General features: G+C 41.3%; 1 protein-coding gene across 4 annotated transcripts in view; it reads right to left on the bottom strand.

Moving 5' to 3' along the window:
• Positions 1-18,110, bottom strand: part of CDC14B (cell division cycle 14B) — a 108,155-nt gene extending 90,045 nt beyond the window's left edge. For all 4 annotated transcript variants that reach the window (XR_015878227.1, XM_088470070.1, XM_088470072.1 and 1 more), the window contains exon 1: positions 17,743-18,110. Coding sequence is in view for 3 of the 4 variants with exons in the window: in XM_088470070.1 (XP_088326196.1) it covers positions 17,743-17,878 (136 nt within the window). In the remaining variant the exon portion in view is untranslated. The remainder of the gene's footprint in view (positions 1-17,742) is intronic.
• Between the last annotated feature and the right edge of the window lie 1,184 nt (positions 18,111-19,294).

Below are 19,294 nucleotides of genomic sequence, written 5' to 3'. Positions count from 1 at the left end.
ACACATTTCTTTTCATCAAAACACTCCTTATTTTTTCTAAGGCTATAACATCCTTAACACTCTCTGCATCTTACCTCTCTGTGCTCATTGCAGCCCTATTGATTCGCTCACCTCCTCTAAAAACTCATGAGCTTTCTTTTTATCATACATTGACTATTACAACCTCATTGGGCACGATTCTATTCTACGCAATGTGAATAGCGCCGGGAATCAGCTCCCGGAGCTATTCAATACACCACGCAGCTAACCCCGACTAAGGATTTCTTCTCGCATCCCTCCGGGGATACGAGCAGAAATCCAAGAAAAGTCCCGGCGTGAGGCTGTTTTCTGCCCTTCGCAGCTGGAAAACAGCATCGCGCCGGGAAGTTAGGTCGGGGAATGCCCATTCTCGTGCCTAAAAACCCTGTTTAAGGCGCGAGAACGAACCTTCCCCGACCTAACATCGCGATGGATTGAATAGCTCCAGGAGCTATCTCCCGGCGCTATTTACATCGCGCTCAATTAAATTGTGTCACTTTAAAAAACTTTTACACACCACCTACAATTATGGGGGGGTATTCAATTAGGCTGCGAAAAGTCGGAATCTGCGATAATTTATCACCGATGACGTCATTTTCGCCTATTTCAATTATCCCCGTATTCAATTTCAAAGACTTTTCTCAGGTATGAAAAGTCTTTGAATAAAAATGGGGTAAACTTTTCACCATGTTATACATGACGAAAAAAAGTGCAGAATTGGGGTTTCGGGGTGCAGGTTTAAAAAAAAGAAAAAAAAAATTGACCCTGGGAATGTAATTTAAAAATAAACGGTCAGAAGAAGTAAAATAAAAAAAAATAAAAAAAGGGTCACCCCAAAAAAATGATTCAAATATTCGGGATGAAAGAAAAAAAAAAAAAAAAAAAAAGGGAAAACTGTTTAAAAATAGGGAAATAGGTTCAGGATTAATCTGTAAGTATGTGGCAGGTGTTTTCTAGAATAGGCTATTATTGGCAGGTGCATTATTGCAGAATTTTAATAAAATGACTTTAGGGACTTAAAAATATGCTAGTACCCATTTTCATGTACCCCAAATTTGATGGGCCCACTTAAAAAAACAAAAAACCTAAGTGCTCTTCTGCATCACTTCTTCAATGTCGGGAAAAAGACACCAGCCGTGGCTATTTAAAAACCCGACTTTCTTCTGCAGGCAAAAACCCCATGTCTGGACATCTTTAGGGGGGGGGTCCTACAATTATTTCCTGAAAATTCCCATTTTTTTTCGTAGATCCCAATTCGCCGGGTCCCGTTTTCGCTCATTTTAAATTGAATATGGGGATAAAGCAGACACTCGCCCGATACTTTACCCCCAGAAAAGCTGAGATGTGGAGCGAAAAGTCCAGCATGGACTTTTCGCTCCCTAATTCAATACAGGCCTATATCTACTTCTCTATCCTCCTGATTTTAGTAGCTGGTGACATATCACCAAATCCAGGCCTCGCACACATACAACTGATTTACTCTGGAATAAATATCCTGCAAACCTCATACATATCACATGTCTCCCATCACCCTCCAAATCAATAAATGTGCCTTATGGAATCCACAATCGTTCAGATGTAAAATAATGATAAGTTGTGATCATCTCTTTACAACAACTACTTTCACAAATTTCTACATTTACCTGAGACTGCTGGTTCACACCTTAACCAAACGCTTTAAATAGCCCTTGATGAAGTGGCTTCAGCTACCCATCAAACTTCACGTAAACTGAAATAACAACCGTGGCTCTCCACAGAAGCCTACATATACTGTCACGTAAAGTAGAATGTCAGTGGTATAAATCTTACTCCAAATGACATCCTCACATACTGTACAATAGGAATCCACCCATCTGTCATCCTTCACGAGCAGGGCCCTTTTCCCTCATGTGATTTTTTTCTTCATTACTTATTTTATCTACTCTATACTCCTTACAACACCACCTAACTCTTGACACACTGCTACTGTTGCAGCATGTTTATATGCCATGTACTTGTTTGTACTGTTTGTCACCGTTTTCTTGTTCTGTTCAACTGTTTCTGTACTTTGTTAGGCGCTGCGGAACCCTTGTGGCGCCATATACATAAAGGATAATAATCTCAGTTAAGTTTTAGTTTCTTTATATAAAAAGGTTTTTTAGTCACTTTTTATTTGACAAACTGATTTTGAAAAATAAAATGTAAATTAATAAAATTAATTCACCCACCTCCTTATTTGTACTTGTGTATTGTTGTAATTCACTACTGTGGCTGAATGGTGGCACAGTGGTTAGCACTGCTACCTCACAGCACTAGAGCCTTGGGTGTGTGGGGCTGGTATGTTCTTCCCCCATTTCTGTGTTTGGTGTGGAAATTAGACTTTAAGTTCCAATGGCACAGGGACTGATAAGAATGATCAGTGGTTTTCAACTCCAATACCTTCGCCCACCCCATCTCCCAACGAACTTGTTTTCTGGATTTCTTCAATCATGCACAGATTATGATTTTCGTCGATTTGCTGGGTCAAAAGTTTTCAGGCAAATCCTGAAAACATAACCTGCTGGGGTTGCCTCATTCTCTGCACATACGTAAAATGTTTTCAGTCCAGTTAGGAAACAGGAATTAATCACCATCCTCATTGTTATTGTGAGACCATTTGTTTTGGAATTTGAGCTCATCACATTCCAACATCACTGATATTTTTATGTAGTACCCACACATATAAAACTTTGGGGTTTTTTCTAGCATTTTCAGGAACTACCGAGAATCTTTTAGCTCATTTGAACACAAAATAAAATTTAATCCGTGGCAAAAAGTGTTTAGTTTTTGTTATTGAAATTTCAAGTGAATGAATAGCAAACTTTTTTCCATCACAAATAAACACTTTGTGGGTCTTGCTCAACATTTTAAAACTGCAACCAACAGGATTTTATGTGTAATCTTTTTCATCCTCGCAAATTTTTACTGCCCCAATTTAAATGCTAATCATGTGTAGGAATGATATCAATAACTGAACAGCAACTAAAATGTTTTAAACTAGGAAACCTACCACATTATTATTTGGCACAATATGGAGATCTTGACTTAAGATCCCCCATGTGGGAATGTTTTTGTGTGTGCGTGTCATCGTCTGGTGAGCACCAGACATTAACTACTAAAAGGGCACAGGGTTTGAAAGAGGAGATTCAAACAAGAAAGCCCCCACATATATAAGGGCCACTAGGGAGATGAGGCATAATGTGCCCCCCATGCGACCACGCTAAGCTGGGCATTTCCCGGCACGGTCGCATCTGATGCGACTGTCACATGCCTGCAGGAAGGTAATCCTCCAGCAGCCGGCCGTCTGCCCTTCAGTTGCTGCTGCAACCTCCACCTGTAAGCTGGGATACAAGAAAGGTGATCATAAAAGGACTGCCAACCGGCGAATACAGGTAGACCGTTTTCCTGCAGCCTGGGCTCATAGGGGGTGGTAGTATCAGGAAATGCTACAGCTGGCAACAGGAACTGTCAGGGGGTGGCTGCAAGATGCGATCCTAATAGAATCGCCCTCCAACCTGGACTGAATGCACTGCAGCAGCCCGGCATCCCCCTGCTATCTCCCCCTCCCAGCCACCAGAGTCATGGGCTGGCTGCTATTCCTTCAGGACTGAACTTTTCATCCCTAAAATTGTGGATTTTTTTTTTTAATGAACAAATGTATATACATATTTAACCCTGGTTCAGAATTATATTAACAAAACTGCAATTTGTTAATAAAATTATACTGAATCAGGTTTAAATAGGTATTATTTACATTGTATGATTCAGAAAAAAAAAAAAAATGTAGGAAAAAATATTAGCCAGTTAAGTGGGTAACAGCACTGGCTTAAATGGCAATATTGTACCAGCAAAAGTTTATATGCTTTCTCAGACATGGAGGTCAATCCTATTAGGTGCAAATTGTGAGTAGCGAGTTTGTTTCTTGAAACTGGCACACTTCGCAGCGAAGCTCGCTCCCGAGAACTCTCCAATCCAATTTAAAAAACCCTATTCGCACTACTTGCAGCAGAGGGGTGTGAGTTGACTGCCAAATGAGATTTGCGAGAAATGCATGAAAATGTGCGGAGACCATTCTAGACCCCCCAAAATGGACAATTTTATTAGCAGGACCGTATAGAAGGCGGTTTGTGGGCATTAGGAAGGTACTGTAGGTTTTAAAATGGTGTCAAATGGCTGATTTTTTTTTTTTTCAAACACAAGAAAATGATTAAAAAAAAAATTAAATGAAAAATAGAAAAAAAAATAAAGTAGGAAAAAGTGTGATTTTGGGGTACTTTAAGGGCACCTTGAAAAAAATATTATTTTTCAACTAAAAAATTATTATAATTATCTTTGGGGTGCCTAAGCTAACGAAAAACTTGATTTTGGGGTGATTTGCGGATTATTTTTTTAACCCCAAAAAATGGGGGGGGGGGTCCAAGGGGTTCAGCATGGTGTCCCCGCATTTTAACCGTAAAATAACGATTTTCCTTTCCATCTCTCACCCTCAGGGTGGTGCGAGTGGAAAGTTGCGAATTCAGTCTGACTCATTCAGTGCGAGTTGCTAATTGGATTGCAAAATGAATTCGCTATGCGAATTTGAAGTGAAAGTAGCAACTCGCACCTAATAGTATTGACCCCATGGTTTCTTCATGCCAGTTTATTGTTGGTGGAATAAAATCAAGATATAGTAAAATCTGTTATGTTTGTCACAATATTAGTAATACCCTTTGCCTTAAGACTCCAGCAATATCACTGCAGGTACATCATAAGCACTTCTATACAGAGAGCCATCTCAGGGTAATAAAAGCACCATAGACATAAACATGATCCAAAAAGTAGCAGCTCCATTACATTCAGTGGCGTTACATGGGTTGGTATCATCCATGGCACCAATGCAGACTCCTCACAGCCCCCTGCCCCTCCCAGGTCCAGGCATAGTGTAGATCAGTGGTTCTCAAAATTAGTCCGCAGAACCCCACACAGGTTACCCAGCAGCTGCACAGGTGTGTTCATTACTCACTGACATTTTAAAAGATCCACAGGTGGAGCTAATTATTTCACTTGTGATTCTGTGAGGAGACCTGGAAAACATGCACTGTTGGGGGTCCTGAGGACAGAGTTTGAGGACCTGTGGTGTAGATGATGCACACATCCATCACCACTGATCGTACCCCTTTCAGACATACCGAGAATCCCGGGAATTTGGCCTGCCTCAGCCGAATTCCCAGGATGCCGCGTATGTCTGGAAGGTACCTTCCCGGGAACACATTCCCGGATAGCCGACCCTTCAATCTACCAGGGAATTTCCCCGGACCTATGTCTGAATGGTGCTACCTGGGAATTTACTATTCCCGGGCTGCACCAAGCAGCTTTTACATTGAGTTGGCAGCGCAGAGGGTCCTATAAGACACTCAGCGCTGCCGCTCACCACCTCCGCGTCGGTGGCTGTGTCGCTGTAGATTGCGACACAGAGGACCCCAGCCGGACGCCGAGGACACCCACCAGCGCTGGAGACCACCGACAGATCTTTGGCACAGCGAGCCGCCCGCGCTCCCGCTGGAACACCAGGGCAGTACATTAACAGAAGGGGTTAACAGGGGGGGGGGGGGGGTCGAAAAATAGGGGATAAAAAAAAAAAAAACCTGTCGGGATTGACCTCATCAGCGGCAGCCAGAGAGGGGATAGGCTAGGAGGGGCAGACGGCAGATAGGCGGGTAATCTAAAAAATCCTGCTCTTGTCTGAAAGGGGTCTACCTGGGAAATTCCCGGTAGACGCTGTAGTGTGAAAGGGGTGTCTCGACCAAACACCCGGGATTTTGCACAGGATAAATTCCCGAGTCCGAGCAGGAAATTTCCCGGGTCGTATGTCTGAAAGGGGTATTCGTGACACAATCTGAGGGGGAGACAGCAAAATAGCAGAGTAGCTCTTCTGTTTTGGTGTCACGCCTGGTGCGGTCTACACCCCCCTAGTGACATAACTAATTACGATCAGTTTACACTGAGGGCCTCATTAGGGTCTCCTAAAACCATGTTGTGTTGCAGAGTGGACAAATTTAGAGTTTGGAGTGGGGGATTTGTTGTAGCTCAACTCTACATTGTAGTTGCGTTAAATTAAGTCTGCCCAGTACGTGTGTGTGCTAAAGGCAACAGCTGAAACCTTTGAAATACAATTTTTTTCATGCGTTCCCTACAGGCAGAGCGAAACCTTTGCATTACAATATGTTTTTTCAGAAAGCTTCCAGCTTTTATGTAGATTTGCTCCTAACACTAAATAAGGACCTTAGGGGTCTATTTATTAAGTTGAGAAAAGCCCTTACTCTGGTGTTTTTAATAATAAATTTAAGAATAAATTTTTCTAACAGGTTAACAACGGGAAAATCAGAGATTGCTTACTGTCCCCATACACGTCTAGTAGGATGGATGCTTACTGCATAATTTATAAAGCAATACAGTGCTTTGCTTTTTGTCATTAGAGAAAGCAATCATGTGACAACGTTACCCTATCTCATCATGATATCACCTGACAAAAAACAAAGCTTTGCAAGATCCCCTCTGGGTCATTGCTGCAGGTTAAGAGAAAAAAAACCTTACATAGCAGCGGAGGAAGCCCCGGATTGATGTATAGTGGCACAACTAAAATCTGTATTGCTGCGATAAAAGATTTTAATAAATAGAGCCCTTACCCTTAATTCCTTAGTGCACCAATATATCAAACCAGAGTCTCAAAGTTTAACTGGCAAAATAAAATATACAATTTATTTGCAGTTACAAGCCATACCACTTTCAACTTTAAAAGGGGCCTATCCATTTGCAGATCTTTTTCAAAAAATGAAAGACAAAAGATTTATCCCTTGAAAATTCCTGGGGCTGCGGTGACAGATTTTTGCAAACGTCAAACGATATTGCTTGACATCATTCAGGGAGTAGATTTTTTTTTTAATGTTTCTATTCATTTTCATTAAAAATATTGTTTGTCGTTCACCGCGACAGATATTTCTAATATCTGTCAGCGATAATTGACCAACATGTTGGAGAGACAAAAGACAAAATTTGTCGGCTGCGGGAGTGCGCATTTTCATTGTTCAGAGCCTATCCATTAGCAGATAAATTGAACGACAAATTTATCTGCTAATGGATAGGCCCCTTAAAACAGACCACAGACCTTAGTTATCAATGTTCTCAGGAGAACTGGCGCATTACATATGAGGTATTTAGATAAATTAATCAAGCTTGCAGTGAAAAAAAAATTTTGATAAAGCTTTTTTAAATAGCATACATGAAAATTGTCTTGATCAGTGAATAAAATAAAAAAAAAAAAAATATTAACCTACCTAAAGAATGTGAAACTCACTACAGTACAGACCAATAGCAAAAGAGGAATGTGTTCTGGTTATAATACAGATCAGGTATAAATTAGTCATGAGAAAAATTAAGAAATAAATCAGCATCATCTGCCATACATATTGCACTACCTTCTGGCTGTTTTAAACACTTTTTTAATTACAAAATGTATCCAGACCCCTGGCATACAAAGTATTCTGCTAATATTAAAACCTAACATATTTTTCGGAACCAATACTATATAACATTTTTCAAGATGAGCCATTCTAAAGCAAAAAAAAAGTCACATATAACCAAGTTCAGTTCACTGAATAATGGCAAAATACATTTGTAAATTGGCATTGCTATATCTTCTGCAATTTACTGGGAATCAGATACAAAGTACCATTTTATTAGCAGTTCATGATAACGGTTGGGTACACTATTTCTGTATATTTCCATTCTACTGCAAATATAATGTTCAAATCTCATTTCATTTATGGTTAAGATTGATCGGAATGTTGGGTGTGGAATGTGATCCATCTTATGGTTTTGGGAAGAAATGTTAGGACATTATTAAAGAAGAAGTTTGGCTTATTTGAGTCTCAGAGGTAATGCGATATTGAATTTAATGTCTCACCTGGAGATAGGTGTAAAAGTTTTGGATTGATATTTGTTCAGTGTTTGAGTTAAAGTCATAAGGTTTCAATCTTCATACAGATGTAGTAGGGTTATAATACCACTGGTACACCAGTAGTTTAGATTTAAGTTCTGAATCAATTTGATCAACCTAATATAGATACAATTAAGGGGAAAAACTAAATTGACTTTGTAACAGTAATGTATTGTAATGTTTTAGGTAGGTTTCTTTAACCAATCTCTCTAAAGTCAGCTATACACTGATCAGGTTGGGTACGCTGTCGAAGTTGGATAATTGGCTGAGACAAGATCAGCTTAAAATTAGATCGTAACGACGCCATCTTGCGACTGGCCGCAAGACGCCATTATGTAAATGAGATGGCAAGACGCCATTTTGCGAATGGCCGCCCAGCGCCATTTTAGCTAAACTCACACTTAAGTACATATGGCGATGTTACTATTAGCATCATGAGATTGCATCTTACACCATTTCTCATACACACAAATACGCACAATTGCGCTGTTAACTAGTCGCACATTAGCGAATGCATAAGATCTTGTATGAAAATGCTGTTTATTAGCCTCATGCACACGCATCTGCCCCAAGTTAACTAGCGTCTTTCTATTAAACCCCAAATACTTACACAGTACATATTTACATACAAGGTTTCATAAGCTTTAAAGTATAAGATTCAAGTTTGTTCATTTATTATAATTGCTGTGAAATAAAGGTTATTTAGTAGCTCAGGTTTAATACATGATAAGTAAGCCGTGCTTGGTATTATACTGATCTGCACCCTCTCCACAGCTTCCCAGTATCATCGGTGGGAAGATCGCAACATGCACTCGCAACTTATGGACCGCAGAGACTTCAAGCAACGAAATGTACATTATAAGACCAACTGTTAGGATTTGCATGAGGCGGGAAACAGAGGCAACCAGCTGTTGGAGGCTGTTCTGTGTCTAATTGAATCAACCTGTTAAATGCTCTGTAACAGATGCATCCCCCTTGTGAACCAATGGGATCAGCAACAAGCCTTTCTATTGTGTTGTCTATGTCTGGGGGGGTATAAATATGTGTGCTCTGACCCTGGGTTGCTAGTCTTCTTGCTGATTGCCGATTGACAGAGGTTATCTTGCTGATGCCGGGATCTGGTCCAGTGCGCGTGCGTATGTATAACTGTACTTGGGTCTGTATAATTTATTTGCGCTACATTGTACTTAGATCATAGCATGTAACTAACTGTACTTTTACTTGAAATATCACTTTGTGCTTTGGAACCACAGGTTCAAGGTCTGGAGTCTTTATTTACTGTACGACTGCGTATGCAAAATAGCGTCATCCTTAGAGGTTTATAGGAAGGATATTAGAAGGTATAGGCAGGAGTGTATAGAGGTTCAAAGTCAGTATCGTGAACACGATCCCAGGGGTGATAATGCCGGTGGTCAGAATCCTGATGTATGCAAGTATTCTAACCCTTCCCTCCCACAGCCTAGCTCTAATCTTCACCTTAGGCAGCCTAACTGTAACCGCCGTCCCCCACAGCCTATCCCTAATCCTCCACTCCCACAGCCTAACCCTCCCCCTAATACTCACCGTCGGGACAGCAGCCACCAGGATTCTGACCACTGACATTGTGTGCCCCAAGATGCCATCTACAACCCCAGTGATCAACTTTCACCCAACTAACCAACTGTCAAACATGTCTGTCCAACTACACTATACACTGAGCCCACTTTTTTTTTTTTATCAGATTAGCCAACTTCTTCCCATCTGAAATATTCTGACATCACTGAATATGTATAATATGCAGCAGTTTTTGTCACAAATGACACTCTACACAGCAGCTTGCAACCTGCACCATACAGCAGCTGGTAACACAAACCACCATCTGCAGCACAGCTAGTCACACAGCACAGCAACTTGACCCCACCCCATCACACACCACAACTTCTCCCACATACTCATCTGCCGAGCAGCTTGTCACCCACTCCCCTCCAGCTACACTGAAATAATTAATGCCCATTTAATTAAACTGCTAGTTGGACCAATCATTTTTGAGCGATCATCATTTGCTCCCACACACCAACAGGTTATCGTTCCAACCAGCCCTCTAGTTGGCTGGTTGGAATGATAATTGTTTACTTTATGGTCAGCTTTAGATGAGTGTCCATAACAAATCTTGTAAGTAGCTTTTATTCATACTATATAATGCCAAGTGTGCCTTTCATTCTCTGACAGTGTAATCTCTGGGATGTCTCTAATTCAAGTCATTACATCTGCCTTTAGTACCCCAATCATCCACTCGCTGCTTTGCCTACATACCAATTTTCTTGTGTCCTAGTGTAGGGGTTTTCCGCTTTCCCATAGAAAGGTGACCCTGGTTGCCACTTATGTGAGAAACGACTGCTTTGTGGCCACCTGTGTCTTCACTGCTTCTTGAAGTTTTTGTTACGAGTTCTATGGCTTTACCTGCATCAGTTTTCGCAATCCTTTTTGCCTCTTTTATAATATTAGATTTGTTAAAATTTCTCATCAGAAATATATCAGAAAATCAGAATTACATTACAGTCATCTCATCCAGGAACCAGCCACTATCTACCATTAGGGTATTAACAAAATATTTGTGCAAGCTGTAGAGACAGGTCAGTCATCCCATCATATTCCACTTATTTCAAGGCCCTCTTTTAAAGTGGCAAGAAAATGGTGACTAATGGAGAATGGGGTATCTATCCCTGAGTGACTCTGTAGCAACAGAGTTTTCAAGGAATTGATCTGGATCCAGTCAACCAAATACAAAATAAACTCCGAGATCCAAGGAGTTAAAAGTCAGTCCCAGTCTGCTCGGCACTTGGTAAATACCAAGACCTGATTGCTTTAGTTGGTACAAAGCAACACAGTTGCTGTGACCCATTTTAAAGACTGTATATGCAGAGCCAACTACAGCAGAATTCTAATCACTTTTGCTCGATTGTCATAAATTACTAGCTTTCGAAACGGATAGTCTTTTCCAGAGGCGGACAATTTTCTGTACATCTCAAATGTAGGATGTTACGGTCTGCTGTTCTGCAAAAAAAAACTGGTCCTCAGCACTGAAGGTGTTAAGAGTTACATGATACACAAATAAGGTGATTGCCTTATTTGTAAATACTGGTAAATCTGAGTATTGGGTTGATAAATTACATTTCAATTAAAATGACAAAGTTCATGCCATTAAGGATTACTCCAGCTTTTATGGTAATAAACTGGAGGTAACAGCTTTACAAAGTGTAGCAATCAAAGAGCAATATGAGCCCATTATAAAAATACCTTTTTTTTTTTAAACTATCTTTAAGTCAAACCTTCAACTTTATTTTGCAGAAGAAAATTTTTCATTAAAGTTTTAATTTTGAGGGGCAGGACGGTCAGTAATAAGCAAATAAAAGCAAAGCACACTTGCATTTCCATCCTATTCTGAACCATCAAAGAGTGTAAGTATTAACTGCTTAAAATTGTCTGTGGCCTAAAGCATACGGAAGATGGGAAATCTATTAAAAAATGTAGATTCAGGATCAAATTTCTAAATATCCTTCATCAGTGAAAGTGGTGCATGCTAATTTTTCTTGCACCTCTCATATTAGCAATTAAACAACTGCTGAGATACGGAATCGGTATGACATACCACCGGACGTGAGCCCGGCGGATGTAATACCGACGCTGGAAGACAGAAGAGTGCAGGTCCCGACAAGGTAAGGAACTATACTGTTCCTAACCTTCACCCCCCCCAACCCTAATCCTCCATTAGGGGTGCCTAAACCTAAACCCACCCCCCTCCCCACACCCTAAACCTCTGGGGGGGTGCCTAGCCCTAACCCCTCCTTCCCTTAGCCTAAACCTCAGTTCCCCTCACGGGAGCCCCTAACCCTACCCCCCCACCGCGGCTGTCCGCTCCCGATGCCCGGCTTACCTTTGGTCGGTATGCCAGGTGTCGGGATTTCGGCGGGTGGATAATAATAGGCGTCGGGATTTCGACACCTATCATTAGTCCCATGCCGGGATTTGACAGTTGGGAAGCCGGCGTTCGGGATTTTGACTGCCGGCTTCCTGACCACAATAAACTTTGATTTTCTCTCTTTTTTTTTTTTTTTTTTTTTAATCCCAATCGTCACCCTAACCCTCCCCTTGGTGCCTAACCTTAACCATTGGGGTAAGTGCCTAATCCTCCAGTAAGTGTCAATCAACAAAGAAAACCACAACGTGTCGACCTTTTCAGTGGCGACCTCTTACAAGAGTAACTGAAACTAGTAATGGAGTGGTGTAAAAGTGACATAAGATTAAAGCTAGGTACACACTACCCAACGTGTGCAGCTGATCAGGTAAATGCTCTGATCTGACAGAGTGAATATCGGATCGGTGCGCACCAGTACACACTGAGCAATTTCTTGCTTAGTGGGGGCAATTCAATTTATTGTAATGTGAGAAGTGCCAGGATGTTGGTCCCAGAGCTATTCAATTCACAGCGATGTTAAGTCCGACTAGAAGCACTTAAGTCTGAGAATGCCGGTTCTCATGACTTAAGCAGGGTGTTTAGTCGCGAGAACAGACATTCTCCCACTAAAGTGTCGGCCGTGAGGCTGTTAGCGCCGCGCTAAGCCGGCAAACAGCCTCAGAGCCGGCACTTTAGTCGGATTTCTCCATCGCACCCTCAAGAGGATGCGAGGAGAAATCATAAGCACGACTAACAAACACAGTCAACTGAATAGCTCCAGGAGCTCCCTCCTGGCACTATTCAATTCACGCTGAATTATAATCACCCCCAGTGCGCTCTCCATTCATAAAATGTTGGGGAAATACTACATAATAAAATTAGTGTTCTCATGACTTTGTAAAATGTAAATCTTATTTTTAATATATGAAATGAGAAAGGAAACTTTTGCAGGCTGTTAACATTACAACATTTTAGTCCATGTTTAAATTTTTCTTCTATACTGCTAAACTTAGCTGGCAGGGAAAAAGAAATCTAGAATATCCAGCAGGGCGGCACTCACTCAGTCTTAAACGATTGATAAACACCCGGTTTGGGATCAACGTTTCGGAACTTTAATGTTCCTTCGTCAGGATAACAATAAGTGAATAAAGCAAGCTTACCTTTATTATATGACACCTTGTACAAGTGGACGCCAAAAGCCCGTCATAGACGCAGCTTCAATGACGTAATTAATTGAGAGTGAACACCCTTCACCAAAATCCTTGGAGCTACGGAAGTCTGGATATTCCAAAACGCACAATCAATAAATGAAGAATGATACAGTATTCTTTTCTCTAGTTTGTAAATAAAGTATCTTTTGTATTGCAACATCCAACTGCAGTGATGGTTGAGCCTGTTCTATTTTTTACTTATTTCAAGTAGAGTCAAATGAAACATTTCCTCGTTGCATAGCACAATTTGTCTGCCTTGCGCTACAGAATTATAGATCATGTCCCCCATTAAGTAGAGGAGGAGACAGATCCCGACGCTTGCTGCAGTTAGAAAGCAATTGGATTTTTAAGCTAAATACCATTGCTCCAAAAGGATTGTAGGTTTCATATGTCTGATGGTCACATACTGAGCAAAAAACCTGAGTATACTCTGTATAAGTAATTTCTACATTGTCTCTTGTCTGTCAGTCAAACGCCAGCCCATTTTGAATAAGGGACACAGTACAGTATACCACGCACATGAGGTTGTGTTTAATAAACAGAGCGTGGCTATTGCCTAGTTTCTAATATTGAGCAAATAGAACAGGCTCAATAATCATTGCAGTTGGATGTTGCAATATAAAGGATAGAGTATTCTTCTCTCTAACTTGTAGATCAAGTATCATTCTTATTCATTTATTGATTGTGCGTTTTGTACTTTGTAATAACCAGACTTCCGCAGCTCCAAGAATTTTGGTTAAGGGTGTTTCGCTTTCAATTAATTACGTAATCCAAACAGCATCTGTGACGGGCTTTTGGCGTTCACTTGCACGAGGGGTCATGTAATAAAGGTAAGCTTGCTTTATTCACTTATTGTTATCATGACGAAGGAACATTAAAGTTCCAAAATGTTGATCCCAAACCGGGTGTTTATCAATCATTTAAGAAGGAGTGAGTGCCGCCCTGCTAGATAAAGAAGAAGATGAGTTGGATATGGGGGGGGGGGTATATTATATTTTTCTGGCCCAAGTTCAGCAGCTTCAAAAAAAAAAAAAAAAAAAGTCCCATCTGGCAACTTTTACCTTCAACATTATAGAAAAAGAAATAATACATTTTTACATTATAATATATATATTAGGGAGGCAACACACATTTTAAAATGGTGGGTTTCTAGTGATTTTGTAGATAGTCACCTTCTATTACATGCGTCGATTCTCAAATTGCTGGAAAATCACCAGATTCTAATACATTCCCCCCAAAGTTGAAAACATGGCCTTCCAATGCCAAAGAGACAGGACAAGATTTCTAAGGGAAGCACACCAGAGCGATCTAGACCAGTGGTTCCCAAACTGGGTGCCGTGGCACTTTGTGGTCCAGGACCATATCAAATTATTATTGCCCATGTGACAGGCAAAACCAGAGCTGGAGGCTGCTAATGATAAAAGATGTGGACAAACTGAATGACAGCTCTGTCCATCACCACATAAATCAGAGGTTCCCCAACGCAGTCCTCAAGGCTCCCCAACAGTTCAGGTTTTAGATATATCCATGGCATAGCACAGGTGGATAAATCAAATTGACTGAGGTACCTGTGCTTAACCATGGATAACTCTAAATCTGGGTACACACCTAAAGATTGTGTCCAAGAATCCAACTAGTTGAATGGTTGGAAAGAAAATCTGGTAAGTTATGAAAGCAAGTGACAATCAGCAATTTGCTCCCAAACACCGGAAAACATGAAAATGGTCAGTCAGACAAGATTTTCATTCCAACCAATCAACTAGTTGGATGGTTGAACAGAAATCTTTACATGTGTATGCAGCTTAAGGGGCATATGTATCAAAGCTTGATGTGAGATAAAATTGTGAAATATATATCACCAACCAATCAGCTACAAACTATCATTTCCCTGCAAAATGTAAGTTAGAAGCGGATTGGTTGGTGATATATATATCTCACATAAAGCTTTTATTACATATGCCCCTAAAACCTGAACTGTTGGGGAGCCTTGAAGACCGCGTTTGGGAACCTCTGACATAACTGACCCAAAGGATGATGGGTAAACATAAATTTACTTATTGAGATATTCAGAAAAAAAAAAAATTAAATTAAGAAACTTTTGGCCTAGGGGTGCAGATAGAAATTTACTGATATCTAGGGCTCTGTAATTCAAAAAAGTTTGGGAACCACAGCACTAGTCTGACAATTACTAAAAATGTTGTGGTAATTAAGTTTATAATTTTCTAAAAAAATAAATACCTTTTTAGTAACCTTTTTGAATCATTTTCCATCTAGAAAGTGAATTACTAATCTGTCAATATCTATCTGTGTAGCGCCAATGTGCTACAACTACTCAGTTCTAACCCTCCACCCAAAGAAATGCAGATGTGCAGCCTCAAAGCCAGGAGGTGCCCATTATCTTGCAGATGAGGATAGGTTCTGCAATAGAACATTATAGGCCATCTGCTAAAAGCAAGAACTCACACCTTAATGACCCAGGTTAAGCATTAGAAAATAGTTATACTACACTTTAGGTATACTGGACTTGAATGTGAATGGGAATATGATGTAGCAGTAAGATTCAATGGTCCATAGGCAGCTCAGCTCTATTTTCATTACAAAATGTGCCTCAGGCAAAATGCATTGATACTAGACAATGTGAACATTAAACAAAGGGAAAAAAAATAAAAAATAAGCTCCTATAAATTTATATACATTTATCTATCAATCTTATGCAGAGGTTCCCAAACTCTGTCCTAAAGGCACCCTGACAGTCCAGGTTTTAAGGATATCCATGTTTGACCACAGATGACTTAATTAGTGCCTCCGTCAATTGATTTAACCACCTGTGATCAACCTTGGATATCTCTAAAATCTGAATTGTTGGGGAGCCTTGAGGACCGCGTTTGGGAACCTCTGATCTAATGCTAAAGGGGCATATGTATCAAAGCTCGATGCGAGATAAAATTGTGAGATATATATCACCAACCAATCAGCTTCTAACTTACATTTTGCAGGCTGTGTTTAAGAAATAATAGTTTGGAGCCGATTGGTTACTGAGAGAATATATATTTCTACATCTGTATGATGCCACTATCTACAATCGTTTGGGAAATCAGAAACAAGGGGCCACTTGGTCAGATGTCTAACCTACAAAAGCGCAGGATGCAGTAATAAAGAAAGACACCTATCTCTAATTACATCTCAACAGGCATAATGCTTTAAAGCTATTACAATCAAAGCAGGTGTAGTAGGGTCAGGGGTGTCTGTTGCCCATCACTGATCTATAATCTGCAGACACCCTATTTAGCATCCCAAAACATTACACTAGTGGTCAGAGAATCTGTCCACTGTCTTGAAATAATTTGGGACAAACTTAATGATTAAAATCCACTAGATTTCAGACATATATGCTGGCAACTCTAGAGCCCGGCGCTGAACGATATCGTTAACGATATCGTTCAGCGGGTGTGCTCAATGTCGTGAACGACATGGAGCACACCCTGCCGGGGACACACTAGACGATGGAAGAGGGTAAAAGCCGGAAACATAGTAAGTGTATTAGAAAAGCCGGAAATCATATTACATGTATTGATAAAGCCGGAAATCCAAAGTAAATGTATTAGAAAAGCCGTAAATCCAGAGTAAATGTATTGGAAAAGCCGGAAAGCCACAGTAAATGTATGATTGCCGGCTTTTTCAATGCATTTACTATAATTTCCAGCTTTTTTAATACATTTTACTATGATTTCCGGCTTTTGTAATACACTTTACAATGTTTCCGGCTTTTTCAATGCAGTTACTATGTTTCCGGCTTGTACCCACACCCCTAGACGATATCGCTCAGGGAGCATATAGTCTAGTGTGTACGCACCTTAGAGAATTTTAAAACAAATAGATAAAAGTACAATAGCCAAGGTACAGTTAATTAAAACAGTTAGGTGCCTTACACTATATACTATTCTGCTTTTACAAAACTGACTGATACTGACTGATACTGACATGGTGAAGTTTCAGAATTCAAATAATGCAAAAGAAGGTCAAAGGAAAGAAGGTATACAATATAGACTACTGTTACAATGTCAGATCAACAGTTAAAAATCACATTAGAGTTCAAAATAATATAGTCTTGGTATTTCAGCCTAGATAAGTTTGCTTGACAGGACATAAATAGAAAGTCTGATCAGCACATACTGTATTTAGTGATCCTGTTTCCTACAGCAAATATGCCAAGTGTATCCCAAATCACAATATGTCTGGCCAGATAGTGAGTATGCTGCATGGGAAAGAATATCCACAGTACAGCTTATGTATATAGAGAGAGGGAGATATGTGGCCAGGGCATCCTGGAAGCACCACACAAGCAGGGCAGCAGCCTCCGCATCAGATCATCACAAAAAGACCGTGAAAAGATCTTTATGACAGGGATGTAAGAGGCCCAATGCCACATATATAACGTCCCACATCTTACTATGAGCACTGCGTCCATTACATACTACTTATCCTAAGCACAACGGCTACAGCGGGTGTCACTATACCACACGGTATCAGGGCGGGGGGAGGTTGTTACTGTGCCACCCCAGCACCTGGCACTGCCACACTCTCACCTGTGATAGCGGTGCAGGCGTCATCCTCCTCCACAGCGTCACCCTCTCCTTCCCATTCCTCGTCTCGGTGACTCCTCCGGCAGCCCAGGTGCCGCCTCCTGCTCCCTCTTGTGCTCTTGTTAGTTCTCCGTCTCATGGTCCCTGCTGCAGGCGCTGCTCATGCCCGGCCGCCCGGGAGACATGAGTAACGGGCACTTTCCTCCGGGCTCCGGCTGCGCGGCTTCCTTTCCGCTATAGCTGCGCCGGCGCTACGGCTGTCCCGTAACTATTAGCGCGCACGGTGGTGGCGGTGCTGCTGCTATGTGCAGAGTGGACGGGAGAGCGCGTACACACCCCTGTGTGTGATGTTCCAGCAGCAGCAGTAATGATAATGTAAGGGGGAGGGATCGCCGGTGACCGGGGGGGAGGGGCAACGCTGTAACGGAGCGGGGGTGGGGCTGAGTGTGACAGAACGTGCTGTGATTGGCCGCTGCTCGGTGACGTCAGAAACAGCGTGTAGCTTTGTTGTGTATGACATAAGCTGAACTAAAAACCCGCAGCAGCGGCCCACGCGTCATCCTATCCCCAGCCCGGTTGTGGCTCCAGGGGCAGCACCTCCCGCTCCCTTACCGACATAAGACTTAATAGGGCGGCCCAGCAGCTGCCCTGTGTGCCTCGGGATCGTTTGTTACCGAGTTTTGGCTTAAATCACCTCGGTAATTAGCTGAGGTGATCGTTTACATCCAGGAGCCCAATTAAAGTCAGTCAATGGAAAATACTGAGGCAAAACATAAGTCTGAAAATACGTAGATGTGCGCAACTTTACATTAGCGGAAATGCGCCTGACATCCTTGCACACAGCAGAGAGCGCATCCGCGCACAGCCTTATGCTGGGGGTGCTGCAACTGTAGCTGTGAGACTGCTCAGCGTCAGATTTTGCTTCTCACTTTGTAAGTGCTGTATGTTGTGTGATGGAAAGAGATAAAATACATCCTAACAACTGGTACAGTTAAAAAGTGAAAGCCTATGCAGAACATATGTCACTAAAACAATACAAAATTAAATAAAAGAAGTTAAAAAAATGTCAAACCGAGGATACTGACCAGCTAGCTCGGGTGTTGATGGATTTTTCAGTATGGATAATACATTTATGGATATCCATAATACTAATAATACTGAAGGAAAAAATATTGTCAATTTAACAGATGTAGTTCTACAGCAAGTATGAGGGAGAAAAAAACAACTAAAATAAGCACTAATCAGAGTTAGAAAAGAAGATAGAAAAGAGCAAAAAAAAAGTACTGAAGAAAGAGAGAAGGGAAGCTGGGGGCATGGAGGGAAGACGAAGGGGGAGTACCCAGGTAGAAGATGGATGAAGCACAGTGACCCAAATGCTGTCGTGAGATGGAGACTGAACTGGACCCAGGCAGCATAGTATTCATGAACTGATTAGAAACCGTGGGCGCCTGATTCAGCCCCGCTCGCAAACGGGTCGATGGTGGGGCATTGCGCACTTGCGTCATGCGCGTGCACAAGCCCCAGAGCGAGAGAGAAATTCTCTCCCTCCAGGGCT

The sequence above is a fragment of the Taudactylus pleione genome, unplaced genomic scaffold (genome assembly GCF_031769625.1).
Source record: "Taudactylus pleione unplaced genomic scaffold, aTauple2 ptg000095l, whole genome shotgun sequence".
NCBI classification, from domain to species: Eukaryota; Metazoa; Chordata; class Amphibia; order Anura; family Myobatrachidae; genus Taudactylus; species Taudactylus pleione.
The sequence above is the reverse complement of the archived record's forward strand: the minus strand, read 5'-3'. Positions and strand labels throughout refer to the sequence as shown.